Here is a 23013-nt window from a genome sequence, read left to right on the forward strand (position 1 = left end):
GCATCTTGAAAGAAAAGGAGACAAAATCAATGCTGCATTGGAAAAAGCTCTGAAATCAGTAATCAGGATATGGCCTGTTACCAGTTGCCCTAGAAGCTTTAGACAGGGTGTCTATAGACTTTTATGGTATCAGCTCTTTGGCTGAAAGCTTCAAATTCTCAAGAGCCCACTAAATAATGACAGGGAAAGGGAAAAACACTTACCCCCTAAATAAGTAAATCAAAACACATTGCCATAAGCAGAGCTGTGCATGGAAATTGCTGCTTGTTTTCACCTTCAGAGCTGCGAGGCCACATTTGGGATGGGGAAGAAACCGAGAAAGCTAAGTCAAATGCACGTTGTCATTAACATTTCATTTGTGGCTCTGAATTGCACACCAGAAGAGGGATTAACCCTTTGCTTCCAAATACGGATGATGGCATAATCTCAGCTTTTCTAGGTCTCACCTCTTGCCTGCAGCTCTAGGACTGCACCACAGATGGATTAATTTATTGCTTTGTTTAAATGCTCAGATGCATCTAAGCACAATATTAAAAAAAAAAAAAAAGGTGCAGTGGGAGCTATGGGAAAGGTGTCATCACAATACCTTTGTGCAGATTCTCCAAGGGCTCCAGGACTCCCCTCCGAAAGGAGGCCATGGGGTCTTGGACGCAGGACCTCAGGCTGAGCATGCTCTGCAGGTGGGGCTCTCGCAGGAGCTGCTCCCTGTAGGCGACGAACTGCGGCGAGCGGCAGAGCAGCGCGGCCACGTTGTGCACGAACTCGGGCACCAGGCAGGTGTAGGCATTGTCCGCTTGGCAGTAGTGATAGGCGACGACCTGGCAGAGAGGAAAGGAACAAGGGCGCACCTTCGTCAGACATGAGGCGGGTGAGTTGTTAAAAGCAGCATTTTGCGTCCGGCAGCTCTGATGTGTTCTGGCAGGCGAAGTCTTTGAGAACACCAAGCGTTAACCACCCGTGACAAGGATCCAGATGAATCGGCTGGTGAAAACAGGCACTGATCCTGAAAAGTGACTGGACCTGCCACTCGGGGAATAAATGAAATTATGCTATAGCTGCTCATGGAGACGGACAGTGACAGTAGCTGACATCTCAGAAGCACAGCACCGAGCGATAGGATTGTGCTCCGAGCTCTGTGGAAGGACTTGGCATCAATAATAACTTGTGATTGTTTTCTTAAACTTACTTTTTAGTTGCTGCTTGCAAACGTCAAGCTCTGTAGACGCAGCCATGCGGCACTAGCTGGAAGAGAGCACCTTGCAGCAAGGTAGCATCTGCAAGTGACAGATTCCCATGAACAACAGGGAATGCCAGGTTTACTATACATTACTCATCCACTGCGATAGAACTCTTCATTCACAAAACCAAGTCAAGAAAAAAAAATAAAAATGAAACCTTCCTCTTTTCTGAGGGCACCTGCTTTTCCCAAGTCTGCCAGCACCCACCAAACCCTGTCCGCCTTTTCAAATCTGCAGAAAACCAGTGCTATCTTCGCACTCCGATCTGACAATTCTCTTGGTTTCTTTTTAAATATAAGAAAACACCCCCAGACCTCTCTTGGCTTGCTGAGCCCTCAGCAGACTGCTCCAGTCCCACCCTGCCGAGCAGCTCCCCCCGTCCCTCGCAGGGAGCAGCATCCTCGGTGCCAGCCTGGCCATTTGGTGCCAGCGTCAGCCAGGTCAAAAAAAAAGCTTTTCTCCAGTGCTGCTCCCATTCACTGCCTTTTCAAATGCCACTGATAGTATCCAAAAATATCAGAGTGAAGCAGGCAGGGGCAGTTTGCCACCATTGCCCTGGAAAAGAAGCCTGTGCTGTCCATTGCTGCAGCACAGCGCACTAATACTGCAAAATAAAACACATTTCTGAACTTGGGGAGAGCGGGCTTTTTAACCAAGGACCTGATTTGTGTGGCCTCTCTGTATCTGATAACTGTGTCTGATACTGCTGGGTATCTCTGGATGCTGTGTGAGCTCTGCAATGCGGCCAGGGCTGCCGGCTGCTGGCTGGATCCATCGGTCTCCGGACCATGCGGCTGCAGAAGATGGCACTGAGAAAGCACAACACAAGGCTGGGGGTCCTCAAACATTGCTGGCTCAGCACTGTTTTTTTTTTTTTCATTTTAAATAGAAATCTATGAAATTACCAATGGGATATAATGAAATAATTTCCTTCTGCAGTGAAAACAAGGTGTGATGCATGCAGCGATGATAAAGCTAGGCTGCAACTTGGAGCATCAAGTCCTAAAACATGTGCTTAAGCTTTAATGGATATCTCCAAATTCATAACGTAATTTTTGCTACCAGCCAGTTAAAATATAATGTATCCCCTTAGAGAACAGCACCGGGTAAAGTCATAATAACGGCAGTGATTTCTTTTCTGCAGTATCATTTATCTGGGGATTAGAACTTGGGGATCCCACACCACTAAGGTCCTGAGCAGCCTTCCTTTGATGTATCACGTTCCTGCTAACAGAAACCAAACTGCTATACACGCAGAGCTCTTACTTCCAACACACAACGTATAGAGGCACAAAAATAAGGCCTCCTCTTTAGGAGAGGCTTACTAACTTCTTCCAGGAACCTAAAGAGCCAAGTCATGGAAAAGGGGACGCAGCCAGTGCCCCTGCAGAGAACGGCCACCGCTGCTTATAGGGACACACTTCCTTCTTCTGGAATATACGTGCAGTTACATCTCAGCTCGTTGAAGCCCCTTCACATACGTTTTTGATACTTGGGCTGGATTTATTCACATATTGGCAAAGCCTGAGCAGTATGATAGATGTAGTGCTTAATAGATGGATCTGAAGACAAACCAGTAAGCAAGGAAGACTTTGGAAAGGCAACTAAAGGAAAGGCACTACGATGTTCTCACAAGTGCAACTGCGCCAGAATTTCATCTTGATGTTATTTATTCTCCATGACATTTTCTCAATTTTCAAATCAAAAAGAGGCTGCCAAAAGCTAGCGCTGGAAGCTGAATCTGGTGTTAGAAACCAGGCTCTTTGCTTATATAACCAGAGTCGGGTGGGAAACGGTTTTCTCATCCTATAAAACTTTCAAAGGTCTCAAATCGTTCCCTTGCTCCGCCTTTGGGAATGGGGCCAGGTTTCACATGGAAAAAGAAAGGAGGAGACTTCAGGACAACAGGGGAGCTGCTGTGGAAGGGGCTCATTCCCAACCAGGTTCAAACCCTGCTCTTTCTCCCCACAGTAGGTGAATGCCTTTAGCACCATCTCGCTGCTTAGGATACCTTGCTAAGATGTGGGAGATCACGTCCAGATCTTGCTCTACGTCTGAAATAACACTCCCCAGACTAGCCGTAATTCAGGGTGTTATGAGTCCCTCCTTCTCTCGCTCACCTGGACAAGCCAAGAAGTACATCCAAGAAATGAAAAATAAGAACCTGTTCAGGCTGGAATTGAACATTGCATCGAACAAGGTGCGCTCTCAGTAAAAGCTTCATTTTCCAGAAGTTGAATTTCTTTGCTTTAAAAAGCTTTGTTCTATTGTTGAGAAAGTTCCAACCAGCTCTCATCATAAACTAAATCCTCGAGTGAAACATTTCATTTTATCTAGGAAGTGTTACAATGAAGGAAATCATCAGGGGACAGCCTGCTCTTCCAAAGATCCGGGCACGCCTGGCTGTTGTCACCAGTAAGCGCTATTTTTGTCTGATACAATTTAAGGCGTAGTTTTTCTAATCATATTTTCAATTTGAACTTTGCCATCATGTAGCAGGAAACACCAAAAATGCTAGCTTGGCCTTCCCATACTTTTAAACCATTATTTCAGCTCTCGTTGTTTGTTAAATGATGTTTACAAAGCTGGAAGCTGAGAAGTTCCTTGCTCTGGAGTTCTATTAAACTGAAATCTGCTCAAACACGGGGTACACAATGCCTGTAAGCAATCCGAATGCAAAAGGCATGGATTATTACAAGGGATGGGGAAAGTAACACCTCAATAAAGAGAACCATTCAATGTACATGTTTATGCCATTTCTGAAAGGGCTGAGAATGCAATTTCAGCAAGCTGAATGCCTCCACGCTGAGAACCCAAAGCTTTTTTGCTGTTTCTATTAAATATCAAATGTCAAAAGTCACAAACTTCACAGAATCACAGAATCACAGAATTTCTAGGTTGGAAGAGACCTCAAGATCATCGAGTCCAACCTCTAACCTAACACTAACATTCCCCACTAAACCATATCCCTAAGCTCTACATCTAAACGTCTTTTGAAGACTTCCAGGGATGGTGACTCCACCACCTCCCTGGGCAGCCTGTTCCAATGCCTCACAACCCTTTCAGTAAAGAAATTCTTCCTAACATCTAACCTAAAACTCCCCTGGCATAACTTTAGCCCATTCCCCCTCGTCCTGTCACCAGGCACATGGGAGAACAGGCCAACCCCCACCTCTCTACAGCCTCCTTTAATGTACTTATACAGAGCAATAAGGTCACCCCTGAGCCTCCTCTTCTCTAGGCTGAACAAGCCCAGCTCCTTCAGCTGCTCCTCATAGGACTTGCTCTCCAGGCCCCTCACCAGCTTCGTCGCCCTTCTTTGGACCCGCTCAAGCACCTCGATGTCCTTCTTGTAGCGAGGGGCCCAAAACTGAACACAGTACTCGAGGTGCGGCCTCACCAGAGCCGAGTACAGGGGGACGATCACCTCCCTAGCCCTGCTGGTCACAGTGTTTCTGATACAAGCCAGGATGCCGTTGGCCTTCTTGGCCACCTGAGCACACTGCTGGCTCATATTCAGCCGACTGTCTACCATCACTCCCAGGTCCTTCTCTGCCTGGCAGCTCTCCAACCATTCCTCTCCCAGCCTGTAGTTCTGCTTGGGGTTATTGCGCCCCAGGTGCAGGACCCGGCACTTGGCCTTGTTGAACTTCATACAGTTGACCTCAGCCCATCGGTGCAGCCTATCCAGATCCTCCTGCAGAGCCTTCCTACCCTCCAGCAGATCGACACACGCACCTAGCTTGGTGTCATCTGCAAACTTACTGAGGGTGCACTCAATGCCGTCATCCAGATCATTGATGAAGATGTTAAAGAGGACTTGTATCATTTCCTCTCTTGCTTGCAAGAGAGCTTCAAAAGTAATTCACACTTGTATCATGCATGCTTTACCTCAACTGATCCCACATGCTGGAGCACGGACGGGGTCACGCAGGCAGGCAGCCTCGCGTGCCAGCTGCGCCGGCGATGCTGCACAGCCAGAGCTCCTCCTGCTCCTCCCCGATGTGCAAATGTGTAAAAAACTCTTGCAAGTTGGCAAGGAGAAATCACTTGCAAGCGACTCCACGCCAAACGTGGGTTCTGGGGACAGAGATTCTTCTCTTTTTGAACACAAATCTGCTTCTGCCCCACTTAGCACCAAAACAACGGCTTATCTCGTGCACCTCTTAGGAAAAATAAGGGACTTGGCCTGTAAGGCCTACGTTCCTAAAATAATTTGGAGAGTCTAGCTGGCCGGCTGCATGCCAAAGAAACACAGTTATCGTGAGCTTTGTGACAACTTATTTTTTTTTAAAATATTAATTATGTGTTACAAGGCTTGAGCAATACCAGACGCAGATTGCAGAGCGTCGCCTCTCAGCCTGCGGCCAGCGCTCGGTGCGCGCACGGCCCCGTCTCCTCCTGCAGTGGGGTCAGGGAGCGCTGAACCTCCCTGTAAATGACAGTGGCTCATCTCCCTAAGTGCTGAAGCAGAATTATGAAAGAATTTGGTCAGATATTCTTTAGGTGGTACACCCAGCAGGACTCCCGAAGCCTCTTCTCCCAAGCTTTGTGCCGCCAGCCGTCCTGCTCTCTCCTTCCCACCACAACCACTTCTCAAATCTCGTTATTCAGCCTCATAAAACCAGCACCGTTCATGCTGCCTCCTCGTCTGCCCTTCCAGCCTGTGTCACGGCCCCATCCACCCTTTCTGGAACGCCAGGCTTGGCAGCAGAGCTGTGTCCCCCCTGCAGCCTGCCTGCTGCACCTCCGGGCTAAGCCACCCACTGCAGCCGACTGGTGCCGCACAGGCGTTTCTCGGCCTGATCTGAAAGGGATTTGGCTCCGGCTGAGAAAAGCAAGGAAGAATTCCGTGCAATCAGGAAAAAAAAAGGGAGATTTCCTCATATAGATCGGATCTACGAAAGCAGCTGCTGGAAGAAAAAGGGCGACACGTGTGTGCTAAAAGCAAAGCGGCTCTCCCCAGCACAGCGAGAAGCAGGAGGGGGAGAGCGGCGTGAGAGCAGCAGGGGGAAGAGGGCAGAAAGGGCACAGAGCGGGGGAAATGTAAGGGACTGTGGGGCATCACCTGGGAAGTGCAGAGGGGGAAAAGAGACTGAGCTTGGGAGGGGCAGAGGGCAGGCCAGGGGGGCAGGAGATAACAGCCAGGAACAGGAGCAAGACCGGCAGGACAGCGCGCACATCGAAGGAGAAAGGGGCTGCAGATGGCTCAAGGGAAAGGAGTTATTTTTACTTAATAGGCCAGGCCAATTTTAAGCAGTTCTCTGGCACTATTTGTGAAAAATAATACCCTCCATCTAAGAGGCATTCCTCTGACATCACGCCTCTGGTGTGACACGTCTCAGCTTCCTTCTGCAGTGCCGGACAAGGAGGCATTGCATTTTAACCCTATTTCTGCACCTGGTAAGATTCATCTCTTTTTGAGCCATACAAAATAGCTTCACGTAAATTCAGTGCCATGCTTTTACCTGCCAGAAGGCCATCTGCCAGGCACAGCGCTGCTTGTAACAACGCGAATGGAAATCAGCGCTGCTGGGTTTTATTCACTGCACATGACCGTGCGCAGATGTGGAGACCCAGTTTATCAGGAACATTCGTTACTTTTACACAGCTGAGTTTGCCAGAAAATGCCCTCTGAAACTCATTAGTGTCGCAGGGCATCAGGGCTCTGAAGTAACGAAGCCTTCCACCTCTGCACAAGGTAGGAGGACTCCTGTTCTTTTTATACGCCCGCAGCAATGGCAATGACGCTTTGGCTCATGGCTTGAAGGATGGGGGAAGAGCCTCTGAAGTCAGCAGCAGTGCTCAGCACCAGCTGAGTGAGCTAATGCCGTGGAAGCACAGCTCCCAAACCAGCTGCTCTGTGTAGGGTACAATCCATTAGTGCTGCCGAACTGGCTTTCAGGCTCATTTGTTTAAGTGCTGCTACCACGAGCAGCCAGACACAGCCAGAGAGCCAAGGAACGGAGCTGTTCAGTGGCTTATTTAAACCATGTATCACATCCATTAAAAATCCTGGGTGAGTAATGCAGAATACCTCCAGGGAAAACAGCGAAGGTGATCCTAACCAGAAGGGACACCTGGTTCGGATCTTCCCTTGAGCTGAACCCTTCTCACCTTGGGCTCTCTCACCTCCCGGGGGTGCTGGTGGCCCTCGCTGAGAAGCAAAGGTCACCCAGGACATGTCTGTGGCTCTGTATTTTTCCGTACCGGTGGGAACGCCTCTCGGTTCGTTTTGCTGAGGTGAAGGACCAGCGCTGGACAAGCAAGGTCACGCTCCAGCTGAGAGGCATCAGCCCAAGTTATACATTATCCGGGAACATTTGGAGACAGGAAAGCAGCACGGCAAGGACAGCAGCGTGGTGACTTGGCCATGCCGCTCACCGGCCCTGCTCAGAGGAAGTTAAGTCAAAGGGTATTGCAAGGGGTGAAAGAATAAATAGAAAAAAGGAAGAAAAAACACGGCACAACATGGCAGAGGTGCGGAGTGCTGTCTTTTGTATGGGATCTTAGCTTGAAAAACCCTGCTGCTCTTATTCACAACTTTTTTTTTTTTTCCAGTTGCACCTTCCAGTCATTCTGTGGTCCCAGGCAGTACGTTTACAAGCACCCAGTAACAGCAGACGAGTTTAGCAGTTACACGAAGCTCTGCACTCAGCTGCCCGTGGCTAGCTCACCAGGAACCTGGCATGCACCTACTGCAGGGAAGGAGCCGAGCTGAAGCTTGACTCACTGGCACTGCTGCAGAACTGGCAGCCTGCTCTTTGTCAGAGGGCTGACTTGAAATACAGGCAGGAATCCTGTAAACTGATTTCCATAATACATGCGTACAGATTAAAACAAAAGGCTAACCAAACGCGCCCTGCCAGAAATGCTAATGTTTTATTTGCAAGTGTCAAGATGGGTGTTGCAATTTGAGAAGCTTTATTCATGACTTCTGCGGGTTTGTCAGATCTGGCAAGACAATCCCTCTTGTTCTTCTTCCCCGCAGGCCTCTCTGTGCTACAAACTCCTACAGATGACAGGGGGAAAACGGAAAGGGAACTTCCCCAGCAAGGATGGCTCTGCTGGGAGCTGGGGTCCCACAAACCAGCCCCCCAACTTCCCCACGACCGACAGGGCATTTCTCAGCTCCGCTGCCTCACCTCTTCTTCTGAGGCAGGAGAAGCCTATGAGTTGAAAGGAAAAAGGGGATTTTGCCAGCTCCGTTCCTGAAAGCTAGATTGTTACCTTTAAAAAAAAATAAATTAGGAAATTGATTCACAGAAATCTCTGCTAAGAAGCAATTAAAATTGCCATGTACTTCATATTTTCCTTGCGAGGAAATGGATGGCAAGTCATTTAGCACTCGATGCTTCTAGTTTCCTGGCACACTTCTTCATTCCTGTCTACACAACAGCACTCAACACGATGCCAACCACAACCCTGAATGCGACCCTGGAATGACAGCAAGAGTGAACTTTCCCTTTTGAAAATCTTCTCTCTGCCCACACCCAAACTTCTCACTGGGAGCTGGGAGAGGAGGGCAGCCAGAACAGACCTGGGTGATGTTACACGACGGCATCACTGTACTGGCAGTATTTTCTCTGCTAATCCTTCAAGGCGGTAATTACAAAACCTTAGTCAGACGGGCTGTTAGGAGGAGAAATGACAAAACAAAGAGAGCAGCCTCAAGTTTAAGCTCCTTGTTTTCTTTCCTTCACTGCAAACCTTGAGGAGCGTCCAACCTTTCCTGCCACGACCACTTTTCACATGACAAAAGGCTCCGTTTCCCATCGGGGGGGGACTGAGACACCACAAACCTCAGCGGTTGCCCACCAGCCTCTGGGAGGAAGAGAATTCTGCCTGCTTGTGATGTTTTTGTCCTCTTAGGGTCCATGGCGAGGACAACATCAGGTGGCTCCTGAACAAGCTGGACACAGATTGTTTCCTTGCAGAGCTTTTGCAGGACAAAAATTACACCTGATACCGGTTTTCTAAATTGGCTCATTTCTAAGCATTTTTCTTCTCCAATAGTTTGCCGATGGACACTGAACTAGAAATCACAGATAACTTCAATCTACTCAACGAATGCAATAAAATAATGCTCTTTTCCAGCATGGCAAGGGAGCTGAAAAGACAGCCTGAGCAGCGCTCCTGCTAGGCAGCCTTCAGTCACTTATTTTTAAAATTAACGATTTGCTCATCTCTGACAACAAGAGCTAAAAGCAACCCTTGCCCCAACGAACCTACTGCATGAAAAATAGACAGAGAAGTACAACCCTGAGTAATCCAGAGGAGGAAAAGCAACTGTTCACCTTTCATTTCTGTCATCATAAACACACGGCTTCTGAGTTTGGGGTAAGTGACATTTTCAGCAGGAACGGAGTGGGTGAGAGGGACGGCGTGCTTCCCACTGGCGTTCTGGAGCCCGTGCCAACAATTACTTAAGCCTTTTAGTATATTATTAATCCACTTTCATAACGATCTGCGTTTCTGCCTCACAATGACCACAGCACAACCCCAGAACATCCTTCTCCCTTCAGTGCAAGCCGAGGTGGAGTATCTGTACGTGGCTTTCTCTGTCTCCTCACATATGTTTTGTATCTCCCAAAATATCCCTGACAATTGTGGTTGTCCGTCACTGTCAACGCTTTCTTCCCTGCTTCAGTTCTGCCTCCAGCCTTAATGCAACTACAGAACACACACGTCCAAGAACGATTTTTCCAACCAGACCAACCCAAGGGTCAGGCTTTCTGTCATTTCTTTGGGCTCTTTTTTCTGCACCCAGTCGTACAAAAACTTTTTTAAGTAGGCCATTAGGAATTGTTTTTTTATTCCACAGCTACTGATACAGGAATATGGTCTTCTCTCCCTTTCTCCTGCAAGGGATATTCCTTTTTCTTTTTTAGATTAGACTTTGGGAAACCTTTAGTTTACCCATGCGAGGGTTTTCTGACACTGTCCTGCAGAAGGCCTGCTGCAGTGTGTGGCATCAGACACTCACATTAGGCAGCTAAATTATTTTAACCGACTAGCTTCACTATTGTCTACCAAGACCACTCAGTGTAGTAGCTCTTCTTAAGATTTCAACACCTTCAAAGCCTCAAATGAACAACAAATTCCCCTGATTTCTCAAAAGCAAGTTATAGACATGTGATTGAGTTTCCGAATGAGGTGATCCTGTGCAGCACAAAGAGCTCCCAACTGTTATTTTAATGGATTTTCAATTACGTTGCCAGGTCAGTAATTCTTTTGCTCCCAATGTCACTCAGAGACTTCAAAAACCACAGCTGGGTTGGAATAGTCAGTGTTTGTTTTATCTAGGAGGACATCATACGGCACAGCTCTTTCTAAGCAAATCAATTTATCTGCTGTTGACAGCAAGTATTCATCAGTGGCGATGCTGAGCTGTGCTACTCAGGAGGTTACTAAGAGTGCTCTAAGCACACGACTTCCAGCTATCAATTTGACAAACATCCTAACCCATTTTATTTGCCTTTATTTCCCTTCCTGAGGCTGGATAATCCATCAAGCTTACTGTTTGTAACATGCCGTTCTGGAAAAGGGGCTGATGCAATGAAACCAAATTGTTGCTTTTGGTCAAGTACCATCAGCAGGAACATGGAGCTGAAAAAAACACAACCAAACCCAAAAAGCTCCTACACTTCCAGGAAAAGGTCCCTTTGTGAGAGGAAGTGATGCTGTGAATCAGGATTTAAGCACGTGCTTAATTTCAGTGCACGGCTTCATTAAGGACATACCTGGAAGACAACTGCTTTTTAGAACTGGGAACACCAACCACCTCCCCGTTACGTATCCTTCCAGCGTCAGACACCCAAGGACCATTAGCTGCATGGATCACTCTGCTATTAATAGGGAGGGAAACAGGCAGGCAGATGAGATGCTGATCTCCAAGGAGCCCAGCAAGGCTAACGGCAAAGCTGGGAATAGACCCAAGGTCTCTGAGTGCTGAATCAAGCCCTGCCACTGCTGCTCTGACTCATCCCGTAACTGTTTGCTAAACACTGTGAAGCTTTTTAGAAGTTTTGCATGCTGTGTCAGCTACTCGAGTAAAAGAAGTGATTCCAAGAACACGAAGGTCAACTCATCAGCCTTGGCATTGATCTTTTCGGGAAGGCCTCGTGTTTGGAAGCCAGTGACAGCTATTTCTGGAATCTGTCTGCATTTATGGCAGTTGAGATTTATTGGGGGATCAAGAATCCCACCAAAAATCTGTAACCGTGCTGCTAGCACAAGAGGTACTGCATCTTCCTCACTCATTTGTTATGCTCTGACAGCAAAGCACGGGATTGGTTTCACAAAAACTTTCAGCTATGGGATGAATGGGGCTTTAGAGCCCTTTCCTAAAGGGGTGTGCAGCCAAGGTATTACAGGTATTGTAGGTATAACACCCCATTTTAACCTTACTTTTTGGCTATGAGCATTTTTTGTTATTTTCTTCCTGGTCCAGCAACCAGAGATGCAAAAAAGCTTCAGTGCATCATCTGTGCGCTGGATGTGACGCGCTGCTTGAAGAAGCCATCTCTCTTACCTTTTTTCATGAGGAAACTGAAGCTAAAATTGTGTCCATTTATCAATTACGTATCCAGCAGGATTACTGAAGCACTCAGGGGAAGAAAGTCGAGATAGATGAGGCATTTTAAGCAGAGATAGCACGCTTACTGGCCTTGCTGGTAGTCTGTAATGCTGAAGATTTACAAGGAACACGATGACTAATGCGTTCTGAATGGAAGCAGGCCTGGCCACTGCATTCCTTTCAAGAGCTCCATGTGGAAGAGAAGAAAATCAAGTCTTAATATTTATTTACACAGCTATCACACGCTCTCTGCTTTGCCATCTGGGTGCAGCAGAAAGCAGATAGGACAAGACAGTATCTGGTACAAAAAGCCAAGCAAAACACGTCCTGGCAGTAATTTAGAACAAAGACACTGCTAGATATTTTCCTCCCCATGGTAGGAGCAGGCAACAGGAAAGCATAAACTGCTCACATCCTCTCAAAATGCGTAGGAAGAGCAAGCTCCTCGGATTTCAAAGCAATATAATGGCACCTTCCCACTATCACAAAAGTAGGAGTGAGTCTCGGTAATACAATAAAGCTCAAGCTGGAAAGCTTACCAACAGTAAGCAATACTGCTGTACACAATCCTCTCTTGTAACAGCAAACGATCCGTGTATTGCTCAAAAGGCTGTGATCTGTTTTGTAGACTTTCCCCCAAAACCATCCAAGTGCACCACCCGGCAGTAATGCTCACAGCCTGCTCCTTCACCTGCTGTATGCTACCTGCTCCTCTCAAAATGAAACACCGGTCACTTGGCAATTTCCTTTCACTGCTGAAGAAAAACAACAATGATTCTGGTAGCTGTGTCATCTCGTAACACTTCCACCGGTGGAATGATAAACTACGATGGCTGGAAAAGATACACTCTCGGAGTTAAAAGCACATGTATCTGATATAATGGGAATTTCATTTTACAGAAATAACTTTCCTAAGGTAATAAAACTTGTTCCAGAAATTTATCCTCTGTACTCTCTCAGTAAGCTTTTGAACGTGCACATTTTCCAGTGCACAAAGCGATGCAAGACAGAAAGCCTTCCAAGTGAGTCCATTAAAACCAACAGGTTTCCAAGGCCTAAAAAAATCCCGAATGTTTCCGTACCTGTGAAGCGAGTCTCCGCATGGCCTCTTCCTGGCGCCGGCGCATTTCGGGAGTCCCAGGGCAGCTCCCGCTGGCGATCGAAGAGTGAGCAGACGGCGGCTGGGTTAAGGGCAGCTCTCTGTTTGCATCCACATCTGTCCCGAGGAAAGAGGTTATGAGTGGCTATGGGACAAGCACGACCCACGTTATTATTACCTACTACACAGATGACATTTTCTAGCAGTTCATTCGTGGCAGTTACACTTTCCACGAGTATTTGTTCAGGACTTCAGGCAGTGGGACAAGGTGACACCAGCCAGCCAGGACAGAGGCCCCTGAACTTCTTTTTGGAAGCAGCACGGGAAGGACTGCTAAGATAAAGCTTTAAACTTGTCTTATTCGTCTTCTCCACAGTACTTCCATTGATTTAAAGTAATCACAATAATTGAGTGAATTGTGCGTTCCTGAAAGCACGCTCTGTCTTCAAGTTTGGTGTATTTTAGTGCAGTGCTCCCTGGGCTCTGCAGTTCTGCCAATAGATCTTCCTTCGTTATGACCCATTGCTCGTTAATTTAGTTCAGAGTCCTTCTTCAGTGGAGAAAGACAATTTTTCTGAATTATGTGCCCATTTTATAACATATAAAAATGGAGAGCCACAGCTAACATATCTATCTGGAGCCCATTAACACTATCAGAGAGAGAGAAGCAGGAGTAGCACCAGGATCTGGAGCAGGCTTGAAAGCAACTAATGAATTATACTGCAATCATCTCTGTCAAATTTAACTGTGTTTCTATTGCATTTCTTTAGCCTGGCAAAGCAGAAATCAGCTTTACCAGTACAAGAGTCTGTTCACCAGACCTTTGTGGTTAAGATTTTCAAACCACTCATTTTTACACCCATAGGTACTCAAACAGAGTATTATTGAATGACATAAAGACATCCAGTACTTGATGGTGCCTAATTACCGTTTTCTTTATTTCAGAAACGTTTTAAAAGCAACAGACTCTACTAGCAGAGGGTTGTCCTGGATAGATTGCAGCAATGCATCCTTGAGATTGACTTGAAATCATAACAGAAACAATGACCCATTTAATGGTAAACAGCAAAGGAGGATGACTACTGCCTACATAATTAAATCCTGACTGTATTAGCAATGATGCACATTCTTGGTTTTGAGCATACACCACCCCCTTCACCTGCGTTGTTTTTTCTGTGCCAAGAATAAAAAGTTGAGGCTGTATTTATTCCAGTTTGCTGATGCTGATAACACAACTGCTGTAGAATAGTCAGGTCACCTAATTAGCATTTATTATTAAACATAGATTTTAGTAAGCGTTGTAGACTTTTCCAGCATGTGAAATTAGTAAAACAGTTATTACCTTCTATAGCTAGACTAGGACTTTTCAAGTCTTTAGGAAATAAAATCTGTTGATTGACTCTAGGGTCTCCACCCCAATAACTAATACCAAGGAATCATTTCACTTTCAACTTCATGGACACACCAGAGCATGAACTAAAATGAAGGTGACCAAGGATCTTTTTCTTCTGTGCATGAAAGGTACAGGGAGCTTTCCCAATATCCAAGCCTTTAGTCTGGAAACAGTTAAGTACAGTAGACTGCTGATCTCCACAATCCCTCTAAGCAGGCTGGGGAGACATGCAGTTGGTGCACTGCAGAGTTACAGTTAAAATATAGAAACAAGCCTTGCCTTTCACTACACATTGTTCATTTAGCTCTGACAAGTGACACTACTCAACATGCCAGCATTCGGTGACATTTCAGATATTTCTACATGGCTAAGAGCGCTGGATTCCAGTAAACAGATTCGACTACAGTTTCTCTGAGATACAGTGACCTAGATCCTTAAAGATACCTTGAGGTATCTAACTCAGTATTTTTAGTCCTGTCTTATCCACTTACTGGGAGCAGAGTGATTTTAAAATGTTGTCATCCCCACCTGCAAACATGTCAGGGCAGAGTGATGTGAACTGGAGGGGACCCACAGGAGGCAGAGCTAGCCTGGCTGCCAAGCCCACACGGGCTTGTGACTTACCCTAAACTTTCATACCAAGACAAACTGAGATAAACCAACTGTATGGGAAGGAGAATGCATCAGGAGGGATTTGTAATAAAATAATTTGAGCAATTAAAACTGGAGCCTTCCTGATCAGAGACAATCTGTGATGTTTCTAAGCCAGGGAAAGCAGAGTAACGATTCTGACTCTTCAAACCATAGCTTTGGAGCACAAGTAGTATAAATAGCGCTGGCAGGTGCTTCCTTTGCTTGGCAACAAAGGCTTAACTGAGTTCTTGGGTCTGAAGAGGAAAGGGATCTTTGCAGCAAAAACATTCGAAAAGTTGACGGAAAAGGTCTGTGAGTTTGGAAGATGTGCATGCTGTTGAACTTACGTTTCGGGGAGGCGTGCGGGCTATCCGAAGCGATCTGTCTCATCCGAGTGCCGTGGCAGCTGAGCGCAACCAGCCTGGAGATGATGGCAGTCTTCCCAAAGCCTATATTGCCAACGATCACCACTCCCCGGTTAACGCTGGCGTTGGAGCTCTGCAGCTGAGCATCGATCTCGTGGAACACCCAGTCGCGGCCAACGAAGACGGACTCGGTGGTGATGCTGGGAACCTCGAAGAGCAGTGGTTTCAGAGAGATGTCAGGAGGTCGGTAAGGTGCAAAGCGAACTGTAAGGGAACACAGGGACAGAATGTAAGCGTTCATGGCACCGGAGTAAAACCATAGATCTGAAGCCGCTATTTAATCTTCCTTACGAATCTTTTCATCGCAAAAGGTGAAAAGAATACAAGCTTGTTTATTGCCCACAGGTTTGCTGTTAAAAGTCTTGGCTCTTTCCCAGCATTTTCCATCAAAGGAGTTCAGGGAATTTTACAGGAGAAAGTAGTTTACAACTGGGGAAAGTGGAGCTGGAGAAATGAAATTTCTTGTTCAAGGTCACCATAATTAAAGGCCCTGCCACAGGGCAGAAAGCTCTGCAAGGCAGCTGTCCCCGTCCCCTTGTGACACAGCACTGCAAGCCCAACGTCACCTGTTCAGTACAACGAGCACAAAAATCCTACAAGCGTTCAATCAACCTAAGCAAAGTTATCTCAACTCTTCCCCCATCTATAAATAAAACCGTAATTTTCCCGTATGACAATTAGAACATTTATCTTTTCATGAGGAAAATCCCAAATTTAACTCCATCTCCTTACGCAGAAAATGTTTTAAAAAGGCAGACTGATTTTAAAGCTCTACTGGCAGGCTGCACCATCTGCAGCACTGGCAATTGGCAAAAATTAAAGCGGCACAATTCAATATAAATAGAAATACAGCTTCAAATATTTGCTTATGGCACCTCTTAATACAGAAAAACCCTTCCACCTACTCCTACAGTAGCCCCACCGAGCGCTGCCCCAGCAGATCTACCTGCCACATCCCAGGCAGGGAAGAGTTATATCAGGGCAGGAGCCTGGTGAAATTGGGCTATGCATGATCCCAATTTAGATACATTTAAGTGCATTTTGCTTCACGTGGGAGATGCAAAAGCAAACCCTAAGCAGTGTTACAGGCGTTCTGTATCTTCTATCTTGGGCTGCTATAGGCTCCCAGAGCCTCCTGGAAATCAAGGCAGCCAGAGACAGCTGCCCTCGAGTCGGCAGGTCTGTTCACCCCAGCTCCTCTTTCTTCACGTTTTTCTGTCTGTGCCAGGCTGGAATACATCTCTCAGCCTCTAAAACTGGAATTATATGATGTCAAGAAATAAAATATATGACAATTTGCTGAAACGTTAAACATGTGTGAGATGGAGAGCTGTGACTTCACTTTAATCTATATCAGCATCCTTTTCTGATAGCTTCCCAATGGCTTCTCATCACAAAGGTTACAAATCCCAAGCCACCTTCATTACACCAGCAAACCCAGATTCCTAGCAGAAGATATGCCATATCCCACTGCAGGCTACACCAGCAATGCAGTAATTGCTACCTTTTGTACAGAGAATCAATTACAGGAGAGCAGAAAAAACAGAGGGAAAGGTATTGACAGTAACGATCCCTTGTCTCCCAATTAGGACGGAGGTCAGGACACCTCTGCCTTTTTGATCATTTCTAGAGCTTTCACATTTGCACATCTTCTCCTTTAATCCAAGACCTTGTTCCCCTACAGAAAACACAATTTACAAGGTGTACCTGGCTGTTTGGCCTGGGGGCACCCAGGCACCAAGGACGTTTGCTAAGACCCCCTGCAGAGCAGACTTAGGGCTAAGGAGCCTAAACAGAGGCTTCATCCCTCAAACCCCACCTTACTGCTTTCTTTTATGTCTGGTCGCGTTATAACATATCCCAAATTACAACCTGATACAATACCGACCACAGAAAATGCTGCACGTCGTTGGTATTTCACGGGAAGCACTGAGATGTTATTTTTGAATCCTCAGACAATAACATCACAAGTCAGAGCTAAAAGCTTTATTTCTATCTTGCTGGTCCCCCACCCTGGCTTCTAACCTAAGGAGCCTCCATGTTGTGTACTATGGCCCTGCACCACGTCCTTTTGCCACAGAAGACAAAAAATAAGCATTTCTTATCTTATTCAGGAGGACGAGCTCGTTTGCTGTGTCCCCCTGCCTTTGCCCTTCCAGCCTCACCTTCGGAGCCTCGAGGGAGGCACAAGGATGCTCCAAGGGGCACGGCTGCCTGGCAGCCTGGTCTGTGCTACTGGTGTGTGTCAAAAACATGAAGACATTCAAAGCAGACAGGTCAGCATCACTCCTCAGGAGCGTAACTTACCTAGAAGACGATTTCCCCTCCCCTGAAGACTTCAGGGATTCGTGGGGATTCTGTGTGCTTCCTGCCACTGAAATGCTCAACTCTACGTTTTGGATTTATTCCACCTTTGGGTTATAATAAAATGTAAAACTAAGACCAAAGCAGCCTCAAAACCTCTTCAGGAACATTTGGGGGTGGAGGGAGAAGGTATCTGCCGTTCTTTCCACTTGGCACAAGCTACCTAGGGAACGCACACCTACAAAGAGTAACAACTACACACAGATCTGCTGCAAACCTGGTCTTAGGAAGATTAACTCACACGGCTCATTCTGCCTGGAAGACCCGTTACTGGGAGGTGGGACACAGAAATCGGAAGAAACAAACTGCTGGAAGCTCTTTGTGCTGGCAGGGACAGTTGCTGCTTCTTCACAGCAGCAGCTTATTTTCATTTCTTTATTGCTGAGACCATTTCTTAATGAAAAGCTTTCAGAAAGTGGCCACAAAGGCAGCAGGCGACTGCTGCCCAGGGAGGGGATGGTGTCACAGCGTGACTGATGTGGCTTTTGTCCTCATCCTCATCCTCATCCTGGGGGCTGGCACCTGCTGGGATGGGGAATTTGGGCTCCCACTCCTGAATACCCATACCCACACCTCACAGCCCCCGAACAGCAGTGGGAATCAGGACTGCCCACCAGGTAACTTCTCACCTGCAAACTCTTTATTTGAGGCACGATTCCTTCAAGTCAGGGCTAACTGAAGGGGCCGGAGCTGCAACAGCAGGACACGAGTTCAGCCCCAGAGCCGGGTGTGAGCCCCGAGCACCTCCCAGCCGCGCAGCTTTTCAGACGATGCAGAGATTTAAGCCAACGCAGAGAGCTGTGGCAAATTTGAGCCGTGGTTCAGGAAGCTGCCCTCAATTTGTTTTGAGATCAACTGGCCCACCATACAACTTCTAGATGTCCTCCCAGCCTATTTTAAACCAAACCCTGCGAAGCTGCAGAGGGGGAGTCCCCGAGCAGAGCTGCAGAAGGATTTAAGCAAAGCACTTGCTTTGCTGAGAGCTCTCTCTTGGCACAGTCCCACTCCCATCGCTTACAGGAGCTGCTTCCAGTAGGGGCCGTTGGGTTTCTTTGAAGTCTCGGAGCCCCCAGCTACTTCAGAAAAGCCCATCCATGGTTCAGCATCTGCTGAGGTCGGGCATTCCTTCAGCAGCTCGCCTCCTGCACGGAAGGGTTCAAAGCCCCGCAGAGCCCCGGGGCTGTCCCGAAGGCACTCGGTGGTGCTCCCACCCCCGTCCCTGTAGTGAGAAACGAGCTCCAAAGGCTGAACTCATTGAAAATTACGTATCATGGTACAGCAGCGGGGTATTTCATCTACACGGGGAGAGGTGAGAGCTGTGCTACCACCCTGAAGCTCTCGCTGTAAATACAAACCTGGGTTTTGACCAACTGGGGGCTCTGCAGCAAGCCTCATGCTCCGATGTGCGATCCTCCCCCACGCTGTGCCACGCTCTGCTCTGCAAGCTATGAATGACCCAGGGCAACGTTGCCTCGAGAATCCCCCGACTCATCCCTCCCCTTCCTCCTCCCACGTTTCAGCAGCAGAGGACCCGCTGCCCATCCTGCCAGGCTCTGCCTTCGCACCCTGCAGCCTCTGCCCCAGCACCCCGACAGCTCGCCCCCGCTCCCATCCCACCCGCTCCTCAGACCCACCCCCTTCTGGAAAACAGCTTGTGGTTAAGTTGTTAAGCGTTTGGATTTATTTATTTTTTTTAATACTGCAGGCAGGAGCTGTATTTTTATTCCCATTTGCAAGCAACGAGCGTGCTTGAAGTTTACGTCAGCGAGGAAACGCGGAGATTTGTTGTGTTGGGGTGGGGATGGTTTGGGAGCGGGGGGAGCTCCGGGGCTGGCACGCGAGCACAACGGGATGTGCTGGCACAGAGGGTGCTGGAGAAGGGAGCTCCTGGTGCTGGCAGGGGACGAGCCAGCGGGTGGATGGAGCTGGTGGGACCCCACGGCTCTGCCCCAGCTCTGGGCTGGGGGGCTCGATGCCAGGGGGTGGCACGATGCAGGGGTAATGGCACAGTGCAGGGGTAATGGCAACGCTGCACGGGGCCAGAAGCAGCAGGTGAAGGGGGCTGGCTGATGTAAAGGACTTGTTTCAGCATTGCCTCTGCTGGGAGAGATTTTTGTTCGCCTTCCACCACCGATGCTATATGTAGGAGATGAAATAAAAATAATAATCGAGATTCCGTTTGGAAACCATCGAGCTAAGACTTGTGCTTGGTAAGCTCCAGCTTTACCTCACGTGTGCGTGTATACGCGGTGTGTTGTGTTAGAGAGCGATAATACATGGTAATTCCTTCTGAAAGCAGATGTCTAACAGGTACCAAACGGTCCCAGGGGTAACGCAAAGACAAGACTGAGTAAATATGTAAGCTGTGGGATCCAACAGGCTCCTGCTGTACACGGTGGAGACGGATTCAAATCTGGATTTTCTGGGTATGGAAATGAATGGGTATGAGGCTGGGTGACGACTACACCTCCGACCACTACACCCCAAACAGACAAAGGGCATCCTAAAGATTGGACATGCATATATACACCTTGGTTGTCACCTGGTATGTGCAGTCCTAAAACAGGCGTAACAAAAGCCAGAGAAGAGACGTACCCACTCATCTGCCAATATCCAACTTTCCTGCAGACCTTCCAACACCACTGATTGCTGATCACAGGGGAGCAAACTCCTTCTGGCAGCCTGGCGAGACCTTTATCACCCCCAGGCTTCACAACCGCGGGGCTGATGGAAGGCAGGGATGTTGGTAAGCCTCTTGCCATTAACGAAACACTCGGCGCCAGGTTCCTTTGCACATCAGTGCTGAGAATACGCTTCCTGTGCCACCAGCCACCAAAATCAAGCCCGCATGCCAGGAGAAGACCCAGATATTTTGTTTGACTGTGCTGAGCTGCATCGTGGAGCAGGGTTGGCGGCTCTCAGCGCTGCCGTGCAATTCCTTCAAGCTGCTGCCCTGCAAATACCTGCTTCAAACCGCTCCTTCCAGCCAACGCATTTGCTTTGAAAGAAGAAAGCAGCATCAACATTTTCCTAGCTGGATCGTCTAAAAGGGTTATGAATTATTTAAAACTGTCATTGACTAATTGCAAGCTATGCGCCAGATCCTCATTAATTCCTGATGCTGTCTGCTGAGCCACTCCAAAACCCTCCCCCCCTGTTACTATTTATTTTACGAGCCTCAGCAGCCGGCGGTCCCCGGGCAGAGGACAGGGCAGAGGCACGTGGCCGTGCTCCTTTCGGGCTGTGCAGCTCCCAGGGGACGAAACGTGGGGCTCTGCTGAGCTCCCAAGCGTGACCTCGACCGGCTCCACTTCGTAAAAGAATAAACAATTCTTTCATCTTAAAAGCTCAGCTCCTAACGAAGGAATGAACAAAGTAAAGACTGGTAAAGAAACATGTCATGGATCACGAGGGAAGGAAACGCAGAGAGAAGGGAGGCTGCACTGTAGCCTCAGCATTCGGGGCAGACCTTGAGTAAAGGATAAACCCATAAAGAGGACTCTATAAAAGAGGAGAAGATGGTTCAGAAATATCGGGTGAGGATGTGTGCACATATTCTGGACAAACTGTATTGAGGCACTTGGCTTTATTGAGGCACTCAATGAAAGTGTCTGAGGCACTTTATTGAAACGGTATTGAGGCACTTGTGAATAAGCTGCCTTTTCATCCCTAAAACTTGCTGGGATTTATATTCATTTTTAATCAAATATTTTAATAGAACTTAAGCCAGAGTACCACAGAAATACCCAGAACTTCAGATAACATCTTAAGGTAAATTGAAGCCCTACTCCTATAGATGTGTGCAGAGGAGCAAGGTGCAAGGTCTGGGGAATTTTCTCACCATATAATAGGGCTGATGAAATGCTGTGCAAGCTTTGGTACAGCCCGAACAATATATTCTAACCCCAAGTTCAAATGCTGTCTACCATACCTGTCCTGGCTCTTTTTTGCATTTGAAAGCATCAATTAAATCCCAGTGAGGTTGGCTGTATTATGGGCACGATTTAAAGAAGCCATTGGGCTGAAGACGAGAAGGACAAAGTCAGACAAAGGCTGTCCTGCTTTAACACGCAGATCATTCTCTGCTACACCATGTGAATTTTTACTTATCTTAGCTTGTTGAAAGAATCTCAACTGCCTGTTCAGAAATTACGACTTTTTACAGACTCTTCTCTCTTTAAACAGGATTTTTTCTCAGCTACATTGGCAATCAGCATCCACAGCTCACTACTTTGATATTTTGCTCTAGAAGCATTTCTGTTCTCATTTTACTTTCCCCTGTGGAAGATGTATCTTGCTGTCCAAAGAAAGCCCATCCAGGACGAAGATGCATGGCGTGGATATTGCCAATATGTGGAGAGGAAGCCCAGGCAAGAAGTGCTTCACTATTTATTACAATGAAATGTGGTTCTGAATAACACGGTATCAATCAGCATCTACCGTGCCCTTCGTTAAATAGGAACCCATAAATTAGTCAAATGTTTATTTCCTTTCCTTGCTTTAGACTGCAGCTTCTTCCAAGTGTCATCTTAAGTGTCTACATCCATCACCACGAAAGCAGTGCCTATTTTTCATGGACTGTGTGCCTGAAAAGGCTAAACTATTTTTTAACATACCCAAAAGGCTACAGCATGAAATAGACACCAAGAGGAAAAAAAAAAAAAAAAAAGAAACACAGAAAATTATAAAAGAGATTTTAAGGAAAACATGCTATTGCCATATGGCCTATATTAGCCAACAGTCCTTTTCCATTGTAGTGGTTGGGTTTGAGCACTTTCACCAGCCTCTCCTCCCCTACCCAACAAGATTCTTCTCCCACCGCATCAGCGCAGACACTTTCCTCTTGGAGGAAAAAATAAATAAATCCTGATGGCAACAGTTGGGATGTTCTAATCCCGTGTAATTTGGTTGCCATCTGGCTTCTGCTCCAAGGTACATCATAACTATCATCTTGTACTTCAGGTTACAACAACCCAGAATGGCTTCAGATTCTGATGGCTCGAAATAGTAAAACCAAGACGAGCATTCACCATCCTATTAAAAACCTGCCGCTGGTAAAAGTGCTTGTAATGCTCTAAGCCTTTGGGATTACACCTCAAAATTCCTCACCTGGTTAAAATAACTGATTGAACAGGCGCAAATAGCCAGGACAGTCCCCCATTCAATTGCTCTGCACTGGGATTCTTAAACACCAGGAACAAAATAAGTGGGCTGTAATCTATGCCGCCAGATCCTGGGCCAGTAATTGCTTCATTATTTCAGCAGAGTGCCAAGACCAGAGA

At 47.1% G+C, this 23013-nt stretch overlaps 1 protein-coding gene across 21 annotated transcripts in view; it reads right to left on the reverse strand.

The window, feature by feature from the left end:
• TANC2 (tetratricopeptide repeat, ankyrin repeat and coiled-coil containing 2) overlaps positions 1-23013 on the reverse strand; it is a 283394-nt gene that overhangs the window by 55357 nt on the left and 205024 nt on the right. For all 21 annotated transcript variants that reach the window (XM_072028945.1, XM_072028943.1, XM_072028946.1 and 18 more), the window contains 3 exons: positions 15290-15571; positions 12900-13033; positions 587-818 (listed from right to left, as the gene is read on the reverse strand). In XM_072028945.1, coding sequence (XP_071885046.1) covers positions 587-818; positions 12900-13033; positions 15290-15571 — 648 coding nt within the window. The remainder of the gene's footprint in view (positions 1-586; positions 819-12899; positions 13034-15289; positions 15572-23013) is intronic.

This window comes from Anas platyrhynchos, chromosome 28 (assembly GCF_047663525.1).
Source record: "Anas platyrhynchos isolate ZD024472 breed Pekin duck chromosome 28, IASCAAS_PekinDuck_T2T, whole genome shotgun sequence".
NCBI lineage: Eukaryota > Metazoa > Chordata > Aves > Anseriformes > Anatidae > Anas > Anas platyrhynchos.